The sequence below is a fragment of the Heloderma suspectum genome, chromosome 5 (genome assembly GCF_057233095.1).
Source record: "Heloderma suspectum isolate Gila_16-S chromosome 5, 16-S_ref, whole genome shotgun sequence".
In the NCBI taxonomy this organism is placed as follows: domain Eukaryota; kingdom Metazoa; phylum Chordata; class Lepidosauria; order Squamata; family Helodermatidae; genus Heloderma; species Heloderma suspectum.
Window position 1 is genome coordinate 200,362,875 of NC_139462.1, and position 19,406 is coordinate 200,382,280.

The following is a 19,406-nucleotide window of genomic DNA, read 5'->3' on the forward strand; positions in this document are numbered from 1 at the left end:
CTAGAATAATATATAGATCTACTTTACAACCTTAAGTTTCTGAACAAAGGAAAGGAAGGAAAGGTTCCTCTTGTGCAAGCACTGAGTCATTACTGACCCCCAGAGGGATGCCGTTTTTCCTCAGTGTTTTCCTGGCAGAGTGTATAGTGGGTGGGTTGCCATTGCCTTCCCCAGTCCTAACTACCTTTCCCCCAGCAAGCTGGGTACTCATTTTACTGACCTCGGAAGGATAGAGGGCTGAGTCAACCTGAGCTGGCTACCTGAAAACCAGCTTCCGCTGGGATCGAACTCAGGTCGTGGGGAGAGTTTCGGTTGCATTACTGCCGCCTTACCACTCTGCGCCACACGGGGCTCTATTCTGAACAAAGGCATGTGTAAATATTTCTATTGTTTTGGTTTGCCTAAAATTATAAAAGAATATTCTCACGACCTGCATAAACTGTTCAGTTCTGTGCTTTGAACTATGAAGAGTAGTTTGATTTCTGGATAACTGCTGTTATGGGAAAAAGTACCATAAGAATATAATTGAGTAGACGTGGATGTGGACGGGGAGGTTCGTACATGCATGTGTGCTTTTGAAAAAATTATTTTCAAAGATAAACTGCAACATGAAATGGCTAAGCTCTGGAGTAAATTATGGGATGGGGGAAAGAATGCTTAAAAAATATAAGAGACCTCTGGCAACTTCAATTTCCTGACGCAATATTTGTAGATAAGGAAGATGTTTGGGAGGTCTGTTGTGTAACAGCAGCCACCGGAATAACAATTTATGCATACACAGGTTCAGAAAATCACACACTGTGTGTAGCTTTTTACTCTGAGGGAAGCAATATGATAATAGTTCTAAGCTGGCAGCTTCTCACATCTAGGGTTCCTGTAGCTGAAGTGGCACATGGAGGCATTTTTTTTCCACCTGTGCCTGGCTCCGCAAGCTTCATGAATTTAATTTTCTAGAAATGCTTTGGAAAGAGAAAGAGCTGCACATACAAAATGACTTCTCAGCAGTTTGTACAAACCTGCAAGTAAAGCTGGGCTGAACACATTTTTAATCTTTTGAACTGAAAGATTTTTCCTACAAGTAACAGACAAATTCAGAGGTAAATTTAAAATATGATGGCTGTTACTATGTGCATAGTTGCATGCACATAAGTTATATTATAATTAGGCTGCAAACAAGGACTCCAGATCCTTCCATTGCAGGACAGCATGCATGTTTCTTAACCATGGTTCAGTTATTGGGAGCAGGCAGTGTGGTGACACATTCCCTCCCCAGATTGAATTCTGCCTTCCTTCTGCCTTAAAATGCTTAAGCCTAATTAGGTTTCCTCATTAAACCAAGATTCTTAGCCTGCTTCAAACCCTGTTGAAGAATCCTCGTTAAGTGGGAAATCATGGTTAATGTCATTGTCAACATATCCCTTAACTGTACTGTGATGATGGACTACTAGGGGTCGCCACCCCTCACCACCCCCTGCCTCAGCCAATGAAGAATCCAGGTGGGGTCAGCTGGAAATGGCTCCCAGGAATGGTGTCATGGCTAGGTGCCATCCACTTGTTGGCCTGCCTAGTGTCCAGCAGCGCCACAGCTGTGGCTGATTGGGGAGGAGGGGGCAGGACAGCCAGGGCTGGGGAGGCTATTAAAAGATTATCCGGGAGGTTAGGAATGGAGAGGAGATAATAGAGAGATGGAGAAAAAGGAAAGAGAAGAGAGGTGAAAGGTGGAGAAAGAAGGAGTGACCAATAAGAGAGAGAGCACAGAGGGAGGAATACCGGACAAGGGCAAGGGCAGAGGAGGAGCATGGAGAAGGAGGATGAAGGACTGATGAGATAAAAGACTTCAAGGAAGTGGAAGCCAGGAGGAGAGAGAAAACTCAGAGTAAAGGATAAGTAAGGAGAACAGAGATACAGAAAGATACAGGAAGAGGAAGACCACTGGAGGACAGGGGGAGACAGAAGGTAAAGAGGAAAGAATAAGATACAGGAAGCCAGTTTCTGTGTCTGCTTGCATGGAGGAGGCTGAACCCATATCATGGTTCACCTCCCTACAAACCAATGACTAGACCGACCTTGTGGGAAGGCTTGGTTAATGTTTCTGAGGCTTCCTCACTCAACCAAAACTATCAAACCTCTCAAACCCCAGTCTTCTGTCGGCCATAGGAAGAGGCTGGACTACAGGATCTAGGGCCACCATTGGGCGCCAGCTATCCAGAGAAGCAAGAGGGTCCAAGATGTTATAAATTCCTTCTTGAGAGAGGGGGTCATGCCAGCCTCTTTAAAAGAAGTGGTAATTAGTCCACTCCTGAAAAAGCATAACTTCCATTCCACTTACTTAATGCCATAGGCTATATACACAACAAATAAACAACTAAAACATATTAGGGCAGATACAACATCATGTCAAAATCAAAAATGGTTGAAACTAAAATACAGTCACAGTATATAATTTAAATGGATTATCTAGATCCATTTCAGTCTGGCTTCAGGCCTGGTTTTCGAACGGAAACTGCCTTGGTCACCCTGTGGGATGACCTCTTCCAGGATAGGGATGGGGGTGAGTATGACCCTGTTGATTCTCTTGGACCTCTCAGCAGCTTTCAATACCGTTGACCATGGCATCCTTCTGGAAAGGTTGTCTGGGCTGGGAGTTGGAGGCACTGCACTGCATTGGTTCCACTCCTACTTGGATGGCCGATTCCAGAAGGTGGTGCTGAGGGATTGTTGCTCTGTGCCTTGGCAATTATGCTGTGGGGTGCCACGGTGCTCTATTTTATTCCCTGTGCTGTTCAACATCTACATGAAACCTCCAGAGAGGTTATCCAGATGTGTGAGCTGAGGTGTCATCAATACGTGGATGATACCCACCTATACCTCTCTTTCTCATCAAATCTAGGTGAGGCAGTGGCTGTTCTGAATCAGTGCTTGGGCACTGTAATGGACTGGATGAGGGCCAATAAACTGAGACTCAATCCAGACAAAACAGAGGTGGGTGGTTCATCTGCCTGGCTAGGTGATGTTCAACCTGTTCTGGAGGGGGTTGCACCCCCCTAAAGGATGAGGTTTGTAGTTTAGGGGTGCTCTTGGACCCAGAACTATCACTTGAGGCACAGGTGGACTCAGTGGCATGGAGCACCTTTTATCAGCTTAGGCTGATATACCCACTATTACCTTATTGGGACAGAGATAGCCTAGCTACAGTTATCCATGCTCTGATAACCTCTCATCTGGATTACTGAAATGCCTTATCCATGGGGCTGCCTTTGAAAACAGTTTGGAAAGTTCAGCTGATCCAAAGCAGGGCAGCGAGATCATTAACGAGGACTGGGCAACATGATCATATCATGCCCCTACTTTTCCAGCTGCACTGGCTGCCAGTCTATGTCCAGGTCCATTTCAAAGTGCTGGTATTAACATTCAGAGCCCTAAACGGCTAGGGGCCGGGTTATCTGAAGGATCATCTCTTCCCATATGTACCTGTTTGGACCCTAAGATCATCTTCAGGGGCCCTTCTCTGGGAGCCCCTGCCAAAGGAAGTGAGACCAGTGGCTACCAGGAAGAGGGCCTTTTCTGCTGTGGCACCCCAGTTGTGGAACAAGCTCCCTAGAGAGGGTTGTCTGGTGACTACGCTGTACTCCTTTCAGCGCCAGGCGAAGACCTTTTCCAGCATTTTAGCATTTTAGTCTTTTAACTTTGCTGTTACTGTATTTTGAATCATTTATTGTTATGGTCAATGACCAGCATAGTTAGTAATTGTATTTTAAATATCTGCATTGCCGTTAGGTTTTATTGTGGGTGAAAGGAGGGAGTGGGGAATAAAGAGATAAGACACAAGTAGCTGGTATAAAATTTGGGCCACATTTATCGAGATTGATCAGATCTGCAAAGGGAAACCAAAGCGGGCAACTTTTCTAAACCAGTGACTAACCTGCCATTTTATCAGCTGAGACATCCGATGCCTGTAGAATGGCATCTTTGATTGCCACCCCTCAGGACTGCCCAGTTTTGGGATGGGAGGCCTTCCCTTGTCACTGCCCCCCAGGCCACAAAACTCTGAGTGGGCAAGGTGATTTGGCTTCAAAGGTAATCCTTATCTTCCAACTGGGGCTGCAAAACTCTTTGCTGGAAGCCTCATGCCAGTCACCAGAAACAGAATACTCACCAACCCTATTCCCCACCAAAGGTGCCCACACATACCTGTCACAGGAGGATGACAAGCCTCTGCTTAGTCATTCCCTCCCCAGCTGCACCAAATTAATTCCAGCAGACCCTTCACAGATCGGACAAAAACAAATCATTGCTGATGTCAGACAACTGGACCCCATCTTACCTATAGAGCTCCCTCCATGAATCAGAAATATTGGGATGCACTATAACCCCATCACCCTGTTTGGATAAGGAATTGCCTATTTCCCTACTCACCTTCTTACAGGCCCTGTGAAGGGCCCAAGGATTCAGCCCATACCAACCGAGGCAATACCCTGAGTAGTTAATAACAATTCCCAGAAACTTTGCCAGATAACTTGCATGTCGGCCAAAGCCTGCAAAATAAGGGCCTTGCCCTTTAACCAAAGATAAGGGCTTTCTCCTTCAACACTCAGGTCATTCCCCCAAGGTGCCACACCATACCCACAGGGAGACAGAAACCAACCTTGCTGGAATAATATGGGCAGGAGGCCAACAATTCAACAATTGAATGTTGGCACGGCTGAGTCCAAGCTGGCTCCACAGCTTGACCTGGAAGGCCTCTGTCTATATTACAGTCTTTTAACTTTTCTGTTTTAAATCTGTTACTGTATTTTGAATCATTTATTGTTACGGTCAATGACCAGCATAGTTAGTTGACTGTATTTTAAATCTATGCATTGCTGCTAGGTTTTATTTTCGTTGCATTTTTATACTGTAGTTTTAAGCTTTTATATTTTATTCTGTTTTCATTCTGTACTTTGTGGTTTTAATTTTTGTGAACTGCCCAGAGAGCTTCGGCTATTGGGCAGTATAGAAATGGGATAGATAGATAGATAGATAGATAGATAGATAGATAGATAGATAGCATGAGGTAGTGGGGAAAGGACTTGGACCGACCTTGCTGGTACTGATGATGAGTCCTCAGCTACATTTATTCACTTGCATGTATTATGGAGGCTGGAGGGGAGAATTCCTTCCATAGAGGAGAGAGCTCTGGCTATTGGGCGGTATAGAAATGTAATTAATTAACGCATGCATGCATGCTGTGGGGATGAAATATGTAATCATCATGGCCTGCTGCCCTCTTCTCAAAAAGGGTTAAGAGATTGGTCTGGCTATGTAAATCAGAGAAGGCTCTCTGACTTCATGAAATAATGTTTTCTTTGCATGAAAAGCAAATGGGGTTTTGTGGTAAATGTGATATAATTCCATATCATAATTACTGTGTGTTAAGTCTAGCCATAAGTATGTTGTAAGCTGCATTCTAACTGGGGAAGTGGAAACAGCCCTGCACATACCCTCTAATTTCACAGTATTCACTTGGAAGGTATCATAGATGTTTTGCCACAGTTTGTAACTTACCATATGATTACATTACCCACATTTGGCCTGGGGATAAGGAGACAGTCACATGCTATTTGGATGCCATAAAACACTGTTGGAACTTGAAACTCTCTCATTCATAGAAGCATAGAATAGTAGGGTTGGAAGGGGCATATAAGACCATTGAGTCCAATTCCCTGCTCAATGTAGGAATCCAAGACAAAGCATCTAAATATACAACTAAATATATTGGGATGGATACAGATTAACCCAGGATCAACTGTGCTGGCAGAAGTGGACTTCCCTGCTTCTCCTTTCCACAGCAGCCCCTTCAGGCCCTTGAAAATGCTTCAGTCAAGAGACCCTGTTGAATAGGGTGAGCTGTTGTGGGGATGAGAATCCCCAAAAATTGGGCAGCAGGACCTCCCATGAGCAGAGCCCTTCCTCTTGTGGAAGACAGATCCTGGATCCATTGCATTTTCTTTCTAGTTGGTTACGTTACATGATGTTATTACATGATATCACATTATTACATGTGTGTCCGTGCATATGTAGTACTCTGAGCACCATTGCAGGAGGATCAACACACGCTCGCCATCTGTCTTGCTCTTTGCCTGGAATTGCTTTTAGGGTTCCTAATATAAAACACTGAATGCATAGACAATGACCTGTCCTTGTAGTCATCATAAATGCTGTGCATGCTTATTAAACAGATTTTATTTCCTTGCGTTCTTACTGGATCACAGAGATGCACAGGCATTGGGATGATATTTATTGAACAACGTAGTGTGACTAACAGAGACAACACTGGTCTGAGTTAAAAGTGCCAAGGGATTCACAAACTGGCAACTGACCCTATCTCGTAAATGTCAGAAAAGTGAGTGTGGGTGTAAAGTTGTCTAAACATACAATAATAAGCGGACCTTGTGAGAGCTGTGAAGAATTTGAGTCACAGATTGGTTCACAAACTGAATCCTGACATTTAACTTAGAAGGATTGGGAGGGAGTCACCCCCTTAGTGTGGCTGTTGGTCATCTATAAAATTCCCAGATATACAAGCTAGCTTGTCATCACTAACTATACACCCTGGCACTCATTATTACCGTTTGTGTTATATGGAGAAAATGAAATGTATGATTTCCCATAATGGGAAGATGAAAATGACCATACAGACTGCACTTTTAAATTATGAGGCCCATTTTTTAATAAGAATACACAGGTTTCTCCCCCACCCTTTTTAAGCATTTAACTAAAATTAATTCATTAAATTGTAACCTTAATGTATCTAACCGTATATCTTCAGGTTAAAAACAATAAAGAGTTTTGTAGCACCTCCAAGGCTAACACTTTTATAATGGCGTGAGCTTTCATGGACTAGAGTCGGCTGCATCAGATGCACCTGATGAACACTAGCCCATGAAACTTTGTGGCATAATGAACGTGTTAAGTCTTTAAGGTGCCAAAAGACTCTTACTTGTTTTTGCTGCAACAGAGTAATATGGTTAACCCTCTCGAAACTGAATTAGGGATGGGGAAGAATTCATTTGGTTTGCATCTTTAAACGAACTGACCAAATTTGCACGTCCTGAACTCATATGCAGATCAGAATACTAGCCTTTGGACAGTGCGCTTCTTCAGATTTTGTGGTGCAGTTCTCAGCTCAAACCGTGTATACAGAAATGTGTATATTAGGAAAAGTTGGGTACAAAACTGCATACAAAATCTGTATGTTAGGGGAAATTGCAGATTTAAATGCAGATTTTCATGTGTGTGTTTACACCACTGATGTGGAAATTGAACAGAACAGACTTATGTTTGAAAACATGCAAAACTGACATGGGATCCCAGTCAGACACTTGCATGGGTTGCTGCTATCCTGTGGAAATGCCCACCCTGAAGAGGCCTGGATCTTTGCCAGCATGGCCATTGGGAGTTGTAGTAGAACTCTTCTGGAAGGCACCAGATTGAGGAAGGCTGATACTGATGTGATTATTTAGTTATGATGCCTCCTGTTAGAAAGGTTAGCAAAGAAAAACAAAAAGACAAAACAGAATGAGCATTTATCAGTCCCACGTGCATACAGGTTATCTTATAACAATAAAGGAGACCACACCCTTCAGGGAAGGGAAGAAAACCATTTTATTCAAAATATTCTTGCATATATAATGCAGGTACAGGGTAGAGTATCAAACATGTTTGTTCAGTCCAATGTGTGTTTCATTACACTGGCAGGAGTGAGAGAGCAAGCTTATGTGCTCCCAGCAATGGGGAGAGAGAGGGAAGGAAGGAAGGAAGGAAGGAAGGAAGGAAGGGAGCGAAAGGACGAAATTACACGAAGCTACATTGTAGCCTAGAGAGAGCCTAAGGCTAGCTGTGGTCAAAATTCCCATGCATTAACGCTGCCCCCTTCCAGTAACTTTCAGACAAGGTTGAAATATCCCCAACAGATACCTGTGTGTGTTCTTTTCTCAAAGGCATCCTTCCCAAAAGAGGAAAGAAAATAGATTCCAGCTTTATAACATCATGCTAAGACTTACTGGGCCATCAAACAAATGCCTAGGGAAAACATTCACCGATCTTTGCCCCAGTGCAACATCACCAGGGCAAAGTGATAACTGAGTGCTGGTGCTGCAGGGATGTTAGGAGGTCGTTGCTGGCCAGACACAAATGTTTATAAATGGCGTGCTAGTCGGCTGAAAGAAAGCAAAAGGAATCTCCAGGCTGCTCAGGAATAAGGCAATACAAAAGAGCGTGGGAGACTTTCGTTCATTCCTTCCCCAATCTTGAGTGCGAGTCCCAAGCTCATTATTCTCTTACTTAAACACTCTTAGATTGTGTTAAGGATGTGGAATCACTGCTGTCTTTTTGTTTCCCAACTCACTAATCTTGGTGTAATTATAAAGAAAATGGCACTCGTCCAGAGCAAGACTGTTGAGCACAAAATTGCAGTCCTTTGGTGGGAGTGAAGTCCAAATTAACATTCCTTGCTGAAGCAATAAAAAAAACCACCAACTATATAAAAGTAATAATTATGTTAACTTCTAGATCACAAAATCTGTATTTTTATTAGGGGAAACTTTGTAAGCATCTGTCCTTGATAGAGAATTATTTAGATTAAGCACCAGTAAAACATTTCTTGCTGTTGTTTAATGAATATGTGCGACATGGTTCCCCGTGAATTTTATTTCCCCAGTGTTCCCTTTTGCTCATTTTCCTTATTGCATTTAAGATCTTGGCGGAGCGCTTCTGTGATGTGCCCCTGACAAAAAAAACAACAGCCCCAGCAGGTTTAGTGCCACTAATGCTACGAGATAGAAGAAGGAATTATTGAAGGGGAAAGGCAATGTGTACAAGGGAGGATAAGAATTAGGCTGAATGATGCACCCCGCTAATGAAAAGTACACTTGCACTGAAATTACATCAAGTTCATCAGCACAAACTCAAACTGGCAAACCACCCATATGAGTAAGGCTGCTATTAAGTGCTAACCTTTTAAAGATAATTCTGTCCACAAAAACACCATTGTTCTAGAAAGGCTGGATGGATGTCTGAGAATGAATTCTGTGTTGCAAGGTTGAGTCAGATGAATCACATTCTGCCATTATAACCAAAAATTAGGGGGACAGTAGGTTCTACACCTTATATATATCCAGAAAATGGCAGAGAGAATTGATCTGAAACTTGGCAGTGCAGGAGTGGTCTGTTTGAGGGTGATCTGTACTGATTTTGAGATAGAAACGGTAAGAGAATGCTTATTTATAGGAGTTTAAAGTTTGACAAGTGACTAACAGCAGTTTTGCAGGTATGATCAGGGTTTTTTCCTCCATAGACTTTGCTGGAATTAAATGTATTGCCTGATTTCTCTGTTTGTACTGGGTCTTTCTGGGAACAGTTAGCTGTGCCAGGCCAAGGGGAAAGCCGTGTATGGGATTTGCCCTAGAGGTTGTCTAATTTGTTTGAAGTTTTTCTTTGCAATGCCATATTTCTGGCCTAATATAGCCTGTGGGAGCGCATAACGTTTAGTTTGCATGTGCCCAGTTCATATTGGCCAGGAGGGACGGGGGCTATAGAATGGGAGTGAGTGTGGCTAGTTACCAGGGACATGGGGGAGGATATCTTATCTACTCTGCCTAAGATAAGATTTTAGAAGAAATCCAAAACTGACCCTGCCCCCCAGGAAAGGAGAACTTTCTTGAAAATAAAAACAAAATATAAACTAAACTCCATTCCTGTTTTTCAGAAAAATACAGGTGCGTACTGTTTTCAGACAGAACCTACCTTATTGTAGGCTTTGAACACAACCCCTTCGTCCTGGAAATATTGTCATAATAGCTCCAGTGTTGTCTGTTCGTAACTTGAGGAAAGCTGAATTATGGTTCCCCGCTACAATGAAATCACTGTGGGAAAGACTTCCTTCTTTTCCAAAGAGGGTTGATATATCATTATAAAATTGTCTTGAGAAAAGCTGAAATATGGAATATGCTGCTACTAGGAAAAGTAGGAGCTACAGAATTAATTCTACTTTAGTAAATATATACGTTATTTATTTATTGTTATTATACTACAGGGTGGGGAATCAAACTGTGGGACGTTTAAAAATATAACTTAAAAGTCGACACATTCTGAAATCTGGCTTTCCCAGAGTTTTCCTTGACACAGCCACTCTATTACTCTATATGGAATGATATTTCTTTGTTGAAACTCTAGGACTTCTTATTTGAGAGAAAGAGAATAGCGTGCCTTCCTATGAGATATGGTCTCTTAAGAACTACACGTCCCAGAGTTTCTTCATTCATGCTGGCATTTTCTGTTCTTTGCAAGGAGCCATTTCTGCTGCTAAATTTACAAGCCCCAGAAGGCTTGAAAACAAAGGCCTCAATTTTTTCTTTTTGGTCCAGAAGAACTTATCCTTAATTTATAAGTTTATAAGCCTATCAGAGATTTATGCCACTAGGATTTTGTAATAAAAATTATTTCAGAATTCTAGACATTTATAAAGTAGTGATAAATTTCCTGAAATGATAAACAGGAATTTATATTAGAATGCATGCATCACAATATTTCTTTGTTGGAATAAATGTGTGTTTTAACAATGTATGTTAAAGTGCCTGTATGTGAATTCTTACCAATCTAAATGGTGTCTGAGGGCCAAAATAGACATTACTTTAGAGACATGGCCAGCAGCTACAGCTATTTATTTTTTTCATTTTTACTCTAGAGTAGGGACAGGGAGACCAATCCAGATCAGGACTGATGCGTGAGGGGTATGAGGCTCTAACCTCCCCCCGCCACCAGTACATGGATGATCTGGATTGCACTCCCCCCCGCCCCATGCCTGCAATTTCTAATGCAATATATTCATCCATAAAGCAAATGGATCACTATTTTGCAATAGAAATTGCAGGTTCCTCTCCTGCCCCATCCAAATCAGGCCTATAGCAGGGAAGAAGGGTTAAAGCCCCCGTACCCACCACACGAGGGTCCCAAACCAGATTGGGCCTCTGTGCTTACTCTAGAGTAAAAATGAAAAAGAGACATAGTTGATAGCTTTGTTTTTAAAGTAATGTCTGTTGTCCCTGATACCTTACTAAGTATGATACTTCTTCCTTTCTTTTTTTACACTGAAGTTCTTATTTTCAGTTTGATCAGAGAGTTTTACTGATAGCCTTGCCAAAACAGAATCAAATTCAGTCAACAAAAAACCTACCAGCTTAACATGTTGTGTTAAAGGTTTTCCATGTTCACGCAACCTCCAAAATGCTGGCAAGTTACAGCTGTTCAGGGCCATGCTCTTAACATGCATTATTTAGGCAATATGGATATGGCCTCCTAAGATGTGGCTAGTTTCAGCAACCTTGCTTGGAGTTGCATGGCTGACAGTGGCAGAATGGTGGATCTAAGCCCGAGATGTGTCTGTTCATTGCAATAGACACATGGAGTATGTGCAACTGAAGCTACCATGCAACTGAAGGTACCATTCCACATTACAAGTACCCAACTGGTAGCCAGTACCATCCAGTAGTCCAACCCCCTGTCACAGGTATCTTAAAGTCACAAGAATTTCAAAGCATCTTTCCTCTTAGGTAATTAACAATGCAATCCTATTCATATCAACTCAGAAGTAACTCCCATTGAATTCAGTCGGACTAACTCCCAGGTAAGTGTATATAGGATTGCAGCCTAAGGATGAAATCCTAAACCGGTTTAGACAAAATAAATGCCTTATTTTCTGCCTAAACATGCATAGGATTGCACTCTAAAAGAGTTAACAGACAGGATGGAGGCTAATGTTGTGGTACTACACTGTGCATGGAGGTAGCGCGATGCTGTGCGCTCTAGATTTAGAGCAACACTGTGGCGATCATTTTCTGTGCTAGCTCCGTGATAATTGTATATCACTTTGACTTCCTTAGGTGCAATAGAGTATTCTGTCCACATTAGCTTCCTGCTTGTGCAGTTTCACCAGTGAGGAAGAGGAGGAGGAGGAAGATTATGTTGTTAAAATGTAGATCTAATGAGGCAGCACATCTCTACATCAACTTTTTCCAGCATTGCTTTCTTTTCAAAGCAGTTTTGGGTTATTCTTTCTGAGAACATCCCCTAATATAATGTATTCTTTTTCTGTGGTAACATTCAGTGGTTTCTCTTGTGACATAAATTCTGTGGGTTATCTGAGCATAGATTATCACATGGCCAATGAGCCAAAAAGAAAATTACATAGGTTGTGTACCACACCCTACTGAATGTGGATACTTGCCATTTTAGAAGGTTTCATAGGCACCATTTAAAAAAATGGTGCCTACTAAATCAAACAGTGCCTAATCCTCAATCTGAGAAAGTGAGTTGCTCTTCAACTGTTGCAGTCTCAGTTTACAGCCTTGACTGAACATAAGAACAAAAGAAGAGCCCTGCTGGATCAGACCAAGGGTCCATCCAGTCCAGCATCCTGTTCATACAGTGAACAACCAGCTGTTGACTGGGAGCCTACAAGCGGGACACGAGTGCTTCAGCACCCACCCCTCAACATGTTCCCCAGCAACTGGTATACAGAGGCATACTGCCTTGGATACTGAAGGTAGCATACAGCCATCAGGACTAGTAGCCACTGATAGCCTTCTCCTCCTTGAATTTAACCAATCCCGCCTTAAAGCCATCCAAGCTGGTGGCCTTCACTACATCTTGTAGTAGTGAAATCCATAGATTAACTATGGGCTATATGAAGAAGTACTTTTATCTGTCCTGAATCTCCTACCAACCAGCTTCATGGGATGACCCCCAGTTCTAGTATTATGAGAGAAGGAGACAAATGTCTCTCTATTCACATTCTCTGCACCATCCATAATTTTGTACACCTCTGTCATGTTACCTTACTCGCCTTTTCTCCAAATGAAACAATCCCAGCTGTTGTAACCTTTCCTCATAGGGGAGTTGCTCCAGCCCCTTGATCATTTTAGTTGCCCTTTTCTGCACTTTTTCCAGCTCTACAATATCCCTCAAATATTGAGGTCCCAAGCCGTTTAGGGCTTTAAATGTTATCACCAGCACCTTGAATTCTGACCAGAAGTATATTACCAGCCAGTGCAATTCCTTTAAAACTGGTGTTATATGAACTTTGTGAGATGTTCCAGTCAACAGTCTAGCTGCTGCATTTTGCACTTCCGAGTCATCTTCAAGGGCAGCCCCATGTAAGGTGCATTGCAGTAGTCTAATTGGGAAGTTATCAGCATGTGCACTACTGTAGCTAGGTTATCCCTGTCCAGAAAATGCTGTAGCTGGCAAATCAGCTGAAGCTGGCCCCAAGAATATGAGCCTCAGAGTTGGGATGCTTGAGAAAATCAGTCTTTGCAAATTCTGAAATAAACTGACCCAATTTACACCTCCCAGATTAATGTGTGAATTGGAATTTAGTTATCCATCAGACTTTGCAGGTCTCTTGATGTTATGACATAGTTCTCCACTAATCTTGTTTTTTTTATGTATCAATCTGAGATTATTATTATTTTTAAAAACTGGCATAAAATGCAGAAACAGCAGCATCTGTCCAATAAGATTCCAAATATGAGGTGCCACAACCAAGAAAGCCGTGTCTCTGGTCACCACACACGTAACCTCATGTGCTGGTGGAACTTTAAGAGGGGCCTCTGATGAAGATCATATGGTTTGGGCAGGCTTACATTGTAGAGGTTTGACAGAAAGTCTGATTCTTGTTTCCAATTCAGCCTGTGAGGAGTTGGAAGGGGCAATAGCTAATATGCTCGGCATCTGTACAGTTAATGAGAAAGTGCAAAGATGCTGAACATGGCACCATTCAGCCATCCTAACTGGAAGCAGTGGAAGGATCTTGTGGACTCTAGTTCTGTTGTGTAGTAATCAAGAGATGTGTGTGGCTGGTTACAATTTGGAAATATCCAGTTCATAGGCCAGAACAAAGTCATCTATCCTATGAATCACTTCCACCCACTTGCAATTTCATTGGAATTATTTCCTGATGGAAATGAGCAGTAGGGACTTTGTACTTTCTTGGTTTAAATAAGAACTGGAAAGGTGATAAATCTTTAAGAGCACAGCAAGTGGGAGTGAGTATTATATATCCTGTTATGCTCACCATTGCATTTTTGGTATAAAGTTTTGAGGAAAGCTTTAAGTTTTACTGATTCCTGAAGCAATATGGTAGCCTTTGAACACTCTAGGCCGAACAGATGAGGTGACTTCTCGGATCTCATCTTTTCAAAGGAACTCTTTGTGCTTATTGACCTTCTACTTTATATGCGGCTACAATCTAACCAATAAAGCCGCATCAGCTTGCATGCTCAAATGGCCAGTCTTTGCCCAGTGGAAGCCTCTGTCATGCAGAACTGTTCATTGTGCCATCCTCACTGGCAGGCAGTTACTTTTCCAGCTAAATAAGCACAGCTCCCTGTATTAGGAGAGCTTTTAACATATGGTTTTGCCATGCACTGTATAAATTATAAAAAATAAATATAAGTCTCGTCTTTGACAAACAGCCTGATTTTTCTGTATAGGTTTGAAATACAACTCTGAGGTTATGGAGCCTCAGCTTAATGCAGCTTAATGCTTTAGGTAGATGCAAAGCAGCTTAATGCTTTAGGTAGATGCAAAGCCAGCCTACGTTTTAAACAGGCTCCGCTTTTCAGTCCACGTGTCCTCCACTCCACATTCAATTACTCCTAGGACAGGGGTGGGCAGAAGGTAGAGCTGAAGGTAGATCTGGCTTTCAAATTTTATATTGTTTTATGCTGCGCCTTGTGGTTTTAATTTTTGTCAACCGTCCAGAGAGCTTTGGCTATTGGGTGGTACAGAAAATAAATCTGTCTGTCTATCTGTCTGTCCGCAGATCTCTCTGTGATTCGCAGTAGAGCCACAAGGATTTCTGACTTGTGTGTCTTTAACAATAGCAACAATTAAAAGGCCTTTTTACACCCCCCCCTCCCCTTTTGTAAATTAGATGAAAGGAAGGTGGGAAGGAAAACCTGGGATTTATTTGTGTGTAAAAGAGCTCAGTGCTGGAATTAAAAAACAAATTCCTGGGCTGAGCACCTGCTTAGAGGCATCCTGTCCCTTAATTCTAAGTGTATATCCACCCCTCACCACACACACACACACACACACACACACACACTATTTCACACGTGTAAGGTTCTCTAGTAAAAAAAGCAAAGAAGATCCTGCCATCCTGAAGTTTGCCCACTGCTGACCTAGAGAACTTGGAGCAACACAAGCTGAACTCGTAGCTTAAGCTTCAATGCACTGGCCCAGAGGTGTGGGGAGGAGATACCCAAAAACAGTCTTATAGTACCCCCACATTATACAAATGTGTATAAACTAACACATTTATAATGACATCAGCTTTCGTGAACTACAGCCCACTTCAACAGATACATACAAGTAGGGAGAAGAAGGCTTTATGAAGGAATGAGTGATGGCCTAAATTGGAGTTGGTAATGATTTGGCTGGGCCGCGGTGGCTTAGTGGTTAAGACGCTGAACTGCAGGCCGGAAGGTCAGCAGGACAGCAGTTCGAGACCCAGGTGCCGCGTGACGGAGTGAGCTCCCATCTTCAGTCCCAGCTCCTGCCAACCTAGCAGTTCGAAAGCAAGGAATTGCAAGTAGATAAATAGGTACCGCCTCGGCGGGAAAGGTAACAGCGTTCCGTGCACCTCAGTGTTCAGTCATGCCAGCCACATGACCACGGAAGCGTCTTCGGACAGCGCTGGCTCTTCGGCTTAGAAATGGAGATGAGCACCACACCCTACATGACTGGTTGGGGACACCTTTACCTTTTACCTTTAATGATTTGGCTGAGATCCAAATAGCTACTTAAGGGTATTAAGTAGTTTGGATGTACCCTGTGGGATTTCGTAGCCCCTCCACCCTTTGGGTGACTCCAGTGCCATATCACAAATTGCTTTTTAAACTTCCCTCTGTTTCAAAAAATTTTTTGCCATGTGACATGATGAGCTGTTGTTTGACAAACACAACTCTAAAGCTTTCTTGGCTGTGCAGATCAAGTCAGGCAGTTCTTTTGATCCAGGCCATCAAACATAAAAACTCTGCATAAAAACATTGCAGGTGTGTGAATGATGTTCTGTGCTGCTTTATGCTGCAGAATGAGGGACAGTCCTTTAAATTAAGGTTCATCTGTGCTAAATGCACTTGATTCAGCAGTTGGCCAAAGCCATCTCTAATCAGTCAATACTTAGGGTTGAACTGAGATTTAGGGCGCAATCCTATCAGGATAGGCACTCGCTTTCGAATTCGAAGGCAACCACTTATCCAATGCAGGGCAGGAGCAGCGTGGAGGGGATCATCCCCTCCACATTTCAGCTGCCCTGCATTCGCAGCTAAACAGCCAATTTGGGCTGTCTAGCTGTGGGAAGTCGGAGCAGGAGGGGCGGACGCCGGACGACACATAGGAAGCGTCAGAACAGCACTTCCGCCCTCCCTGCCCTGGCCTGCCCCCAGGAATGCCCTGTTTTCACCTCTCCGCACTCCTCTTACAAGCGCGGAGCATGGCCAATCCGTTGTGCCTATGAGGCAGCGTGGGCGGGGGTGTAGGTCGGTTCCCGGGAACTGACCTATCCTATTGCCGTCTAGCCACTAACTAGCGGCCATAGGATTGTGCCCTTAGTCATACTTAGAGTAGGCCCACTGAAATCAATGGGACTTACATTAGTCATGGATCCAACCCTTAGGGTTTTTTTTTTATAAACTCCTGAGCTTAAAACTTTTAATGAAACTATGTGGTGTACTTTTTAAACCACCCTTTCAACAATCTTCCATTTGATTTATTTACTCCAGCAGTTTAGAAGGCAGTGTCTTATATTTCAAGCTGCAGAACATTTCCAGAAGCAACAAACCACTCCCACAAAGGAAAGAGTAAGTTGTTCAGGAAACTGTAGAGTTTGAACATGTTCACTGGGCTGCAATGAATCAACAGAGAGCAAGTACAACCATCAGAAAACTGGGTCATAGGCAGTGTAAGCCAGCCCTTGCCAAATGTCTGTGGAGACCTATTCAGGAATACGCTTAGTTTACATCTGCAATTTACTCAGGGTATTAGCAGAAATGATAAAAAAAATCAAATTCAGCAGGAGTCCATTCAAGCTTTTAGTCTGTGACATGCATTGACTTGTGTGTTTCTTTCCAAGTTGTACTGAAGCTTGACTGGAATTGTGGTTTGATCCCAGAAATGCTGCCTGGCTTGCAGTTATCCACCACTTTACTCTCCCTTTCTTTCTTCTTTTTGTCTCTTGAAGCAAGGGCTTCAATCATCCACAGCACAACACCCACTGAGCAGGGCTTTTTTACTTAGAATTGCTAATGTCCTTTTGCCTGGTGAACCTAGTTGCAGCATTGATCAGATACTACTCCATTGCTTTGGATCAGCCTCCCCCAATCTGGTGCTCTCCAGATGGTTTGAACCACAGCTCCCAGAATTCCTGACTATTGGTCATGCTGGTTGGGGAAACATCTGGAAGGCATCAGGTTCAGGAAGGCTGATTTAGATGAAACTTTGTGTGTGGCACTGTCTAGCCTGAATCAAGATAAAGGGTAGTATCTGATGTTAGTCCTATGTAGAGTAGACCCACTGAAATGAATGAGACTTAAGTTAGTCACAATTAACTTAAGTCCCCTTCATTTCAATGGGTCTACTCTGTGTAGGACTAACATTGGATACTACCTGTAGGGTTTAAATTCTACTACACATTAGTTTAATAATGCCAGAATATGTTATCATCTACACTGCTTTATGAATGGTCACTGTAACAATTTCACATACATTTAAGCTTTCACATAATTGTCACAAGCCCTATTCAGGTGTTTGTGCCCTGGGTAGAGGAAAAGTGTAAGGAGAGGGAGCGCGCCAGCCCCGCCCCCTCTGCTGTCACATTCGCCACCTCTCTCCACACGATGCAGAATGCTGATTTTCTAGAGTTAAGGATTGCATGGAGAACCTCCACAAATATAGGAGGCTCCCCATGCCTCCTCTTCAGAAAGTTTCCCTCCACATGTAGAGGACAATGAACGTGACAGTGGAGCAGGACAGGGATCGTGTGCTCCCTCTCCTCACGTGTTTCCTCTACCCAGATCACAAATGCCTGAATACAGCTACAGTATGTAGTTTTTGCATTTTGTTTCCCCCTGATCTCACTGCTTACAAGCACACACACCCCACCCCATATGTATATATATCTATAGCTACTAACTTAGATAACACTTCATGCATCGGATGATGCATCTAGTCCATGAAAGCATTATGCCATGATAATGATGTCAAGACTTTAAGATGCCACAAGTTTCTTCGTTGTTTTTGTCTGAAGACTGGTGTTGATTGTAGTATGCAAAATCAGTTAAAAGAAATTCTACATCTTCCTTTTCATACAATTCACCATGTGATTGCATAGGCCAGACGTTTTGCATGCACAAAAGTAAATAGGGTGCACTTAGTGTATTGCAGAGTTAGTGTAGTATAACAGCTTAAGCTGCAATCCAGTGCACTCTTGCCTGGGAGTAAGTTCCACTGAACACAGTGGGAATTATTTCTGAATAAACATGCTTAAGATTGCGCTGTAGGAGACTGAGCTATGAATTATTATTATTATTCATTAATTATTATTATTCCATTATTATTATTATTATTATTATTATTATTATTATTATTTCTATACTGACCCATAGCTGAAGCTCTCTGGGTGGCTTACGGAAGTTAAAAAATGGTCTTCCATGCAATATTTTCAACTGTCGTTATGCTCTTCCCACCTCCCAAAAGTGGCCTGAAGACAAACACTGCCCCGAGCTATTTCTCTAACAACTGTGACCTCTTTCATTTGTTCATCTTAGGAATCCATTCTTCTTTCCGTTTTTATGATGTTTTTCCTGTATTCTTTTGCAGTTATTTGATTCATTATTAAAACCTGGTGAGGAGATTAATTTTCTTTCGCTAACTCTTTGAAGGTCCGGCAACACCTAATTAACTCTGGCGTGTATTAACTTTTCAGCTGTGGTTGACATGGTTTTGCTATTTCGTTTCTTTATTACAGGTTTTATATATACAGGAGAAGTTGTGCATCGAATGTTAACGGCTACACAGTACATTGCACCCTTGATGGCCAACTTTGACCCTAGTGTGTCAAGAAATTCAACTGTCAGATACTTTGATAATGGTAGGTATTAATCATTTCGCTAGATTATCCTTCAGATGTTCTCCCCCCACCCCACCCCACATTTGTAAGAAAATATACACTGAAGTCTATAATATTTAGCTCTCAGAATTTTAACAAATCTGACTAGCCGTTCATGAGTCAAAGACCATGCTCAATTGGTAGAGTCTGTTGGCAAACGTTCCCCACTATTATAGCCCATCCCGGCTGTAAAAATCCT

The 19,406-nt window shown here is 42.5% G+C and overlaps 1 protein-coding gene across 1 annotated transcript in view; it reads left to right on the forward strand.

The window, feature by feature from the left end:
* PLXDC2 (plexin domain containing 2) overlaps window positions 1-19,406 on the forward strand; it is a 344,440-nt gene that overhangs the window by 233,341 nt on the left and 91,693 nt on the right. Inside the window, exon 5 of the mRNA XM_084859023.1 lies at window positions 19,067-19,189. Coding sequence (XP_084715149.1) covers window positions 19,067-19,189 — 123 coding nt within the window. The remainder of the gene's footprint in view (window positions 1-19,066; window positions 19,190-19,406) is intronic.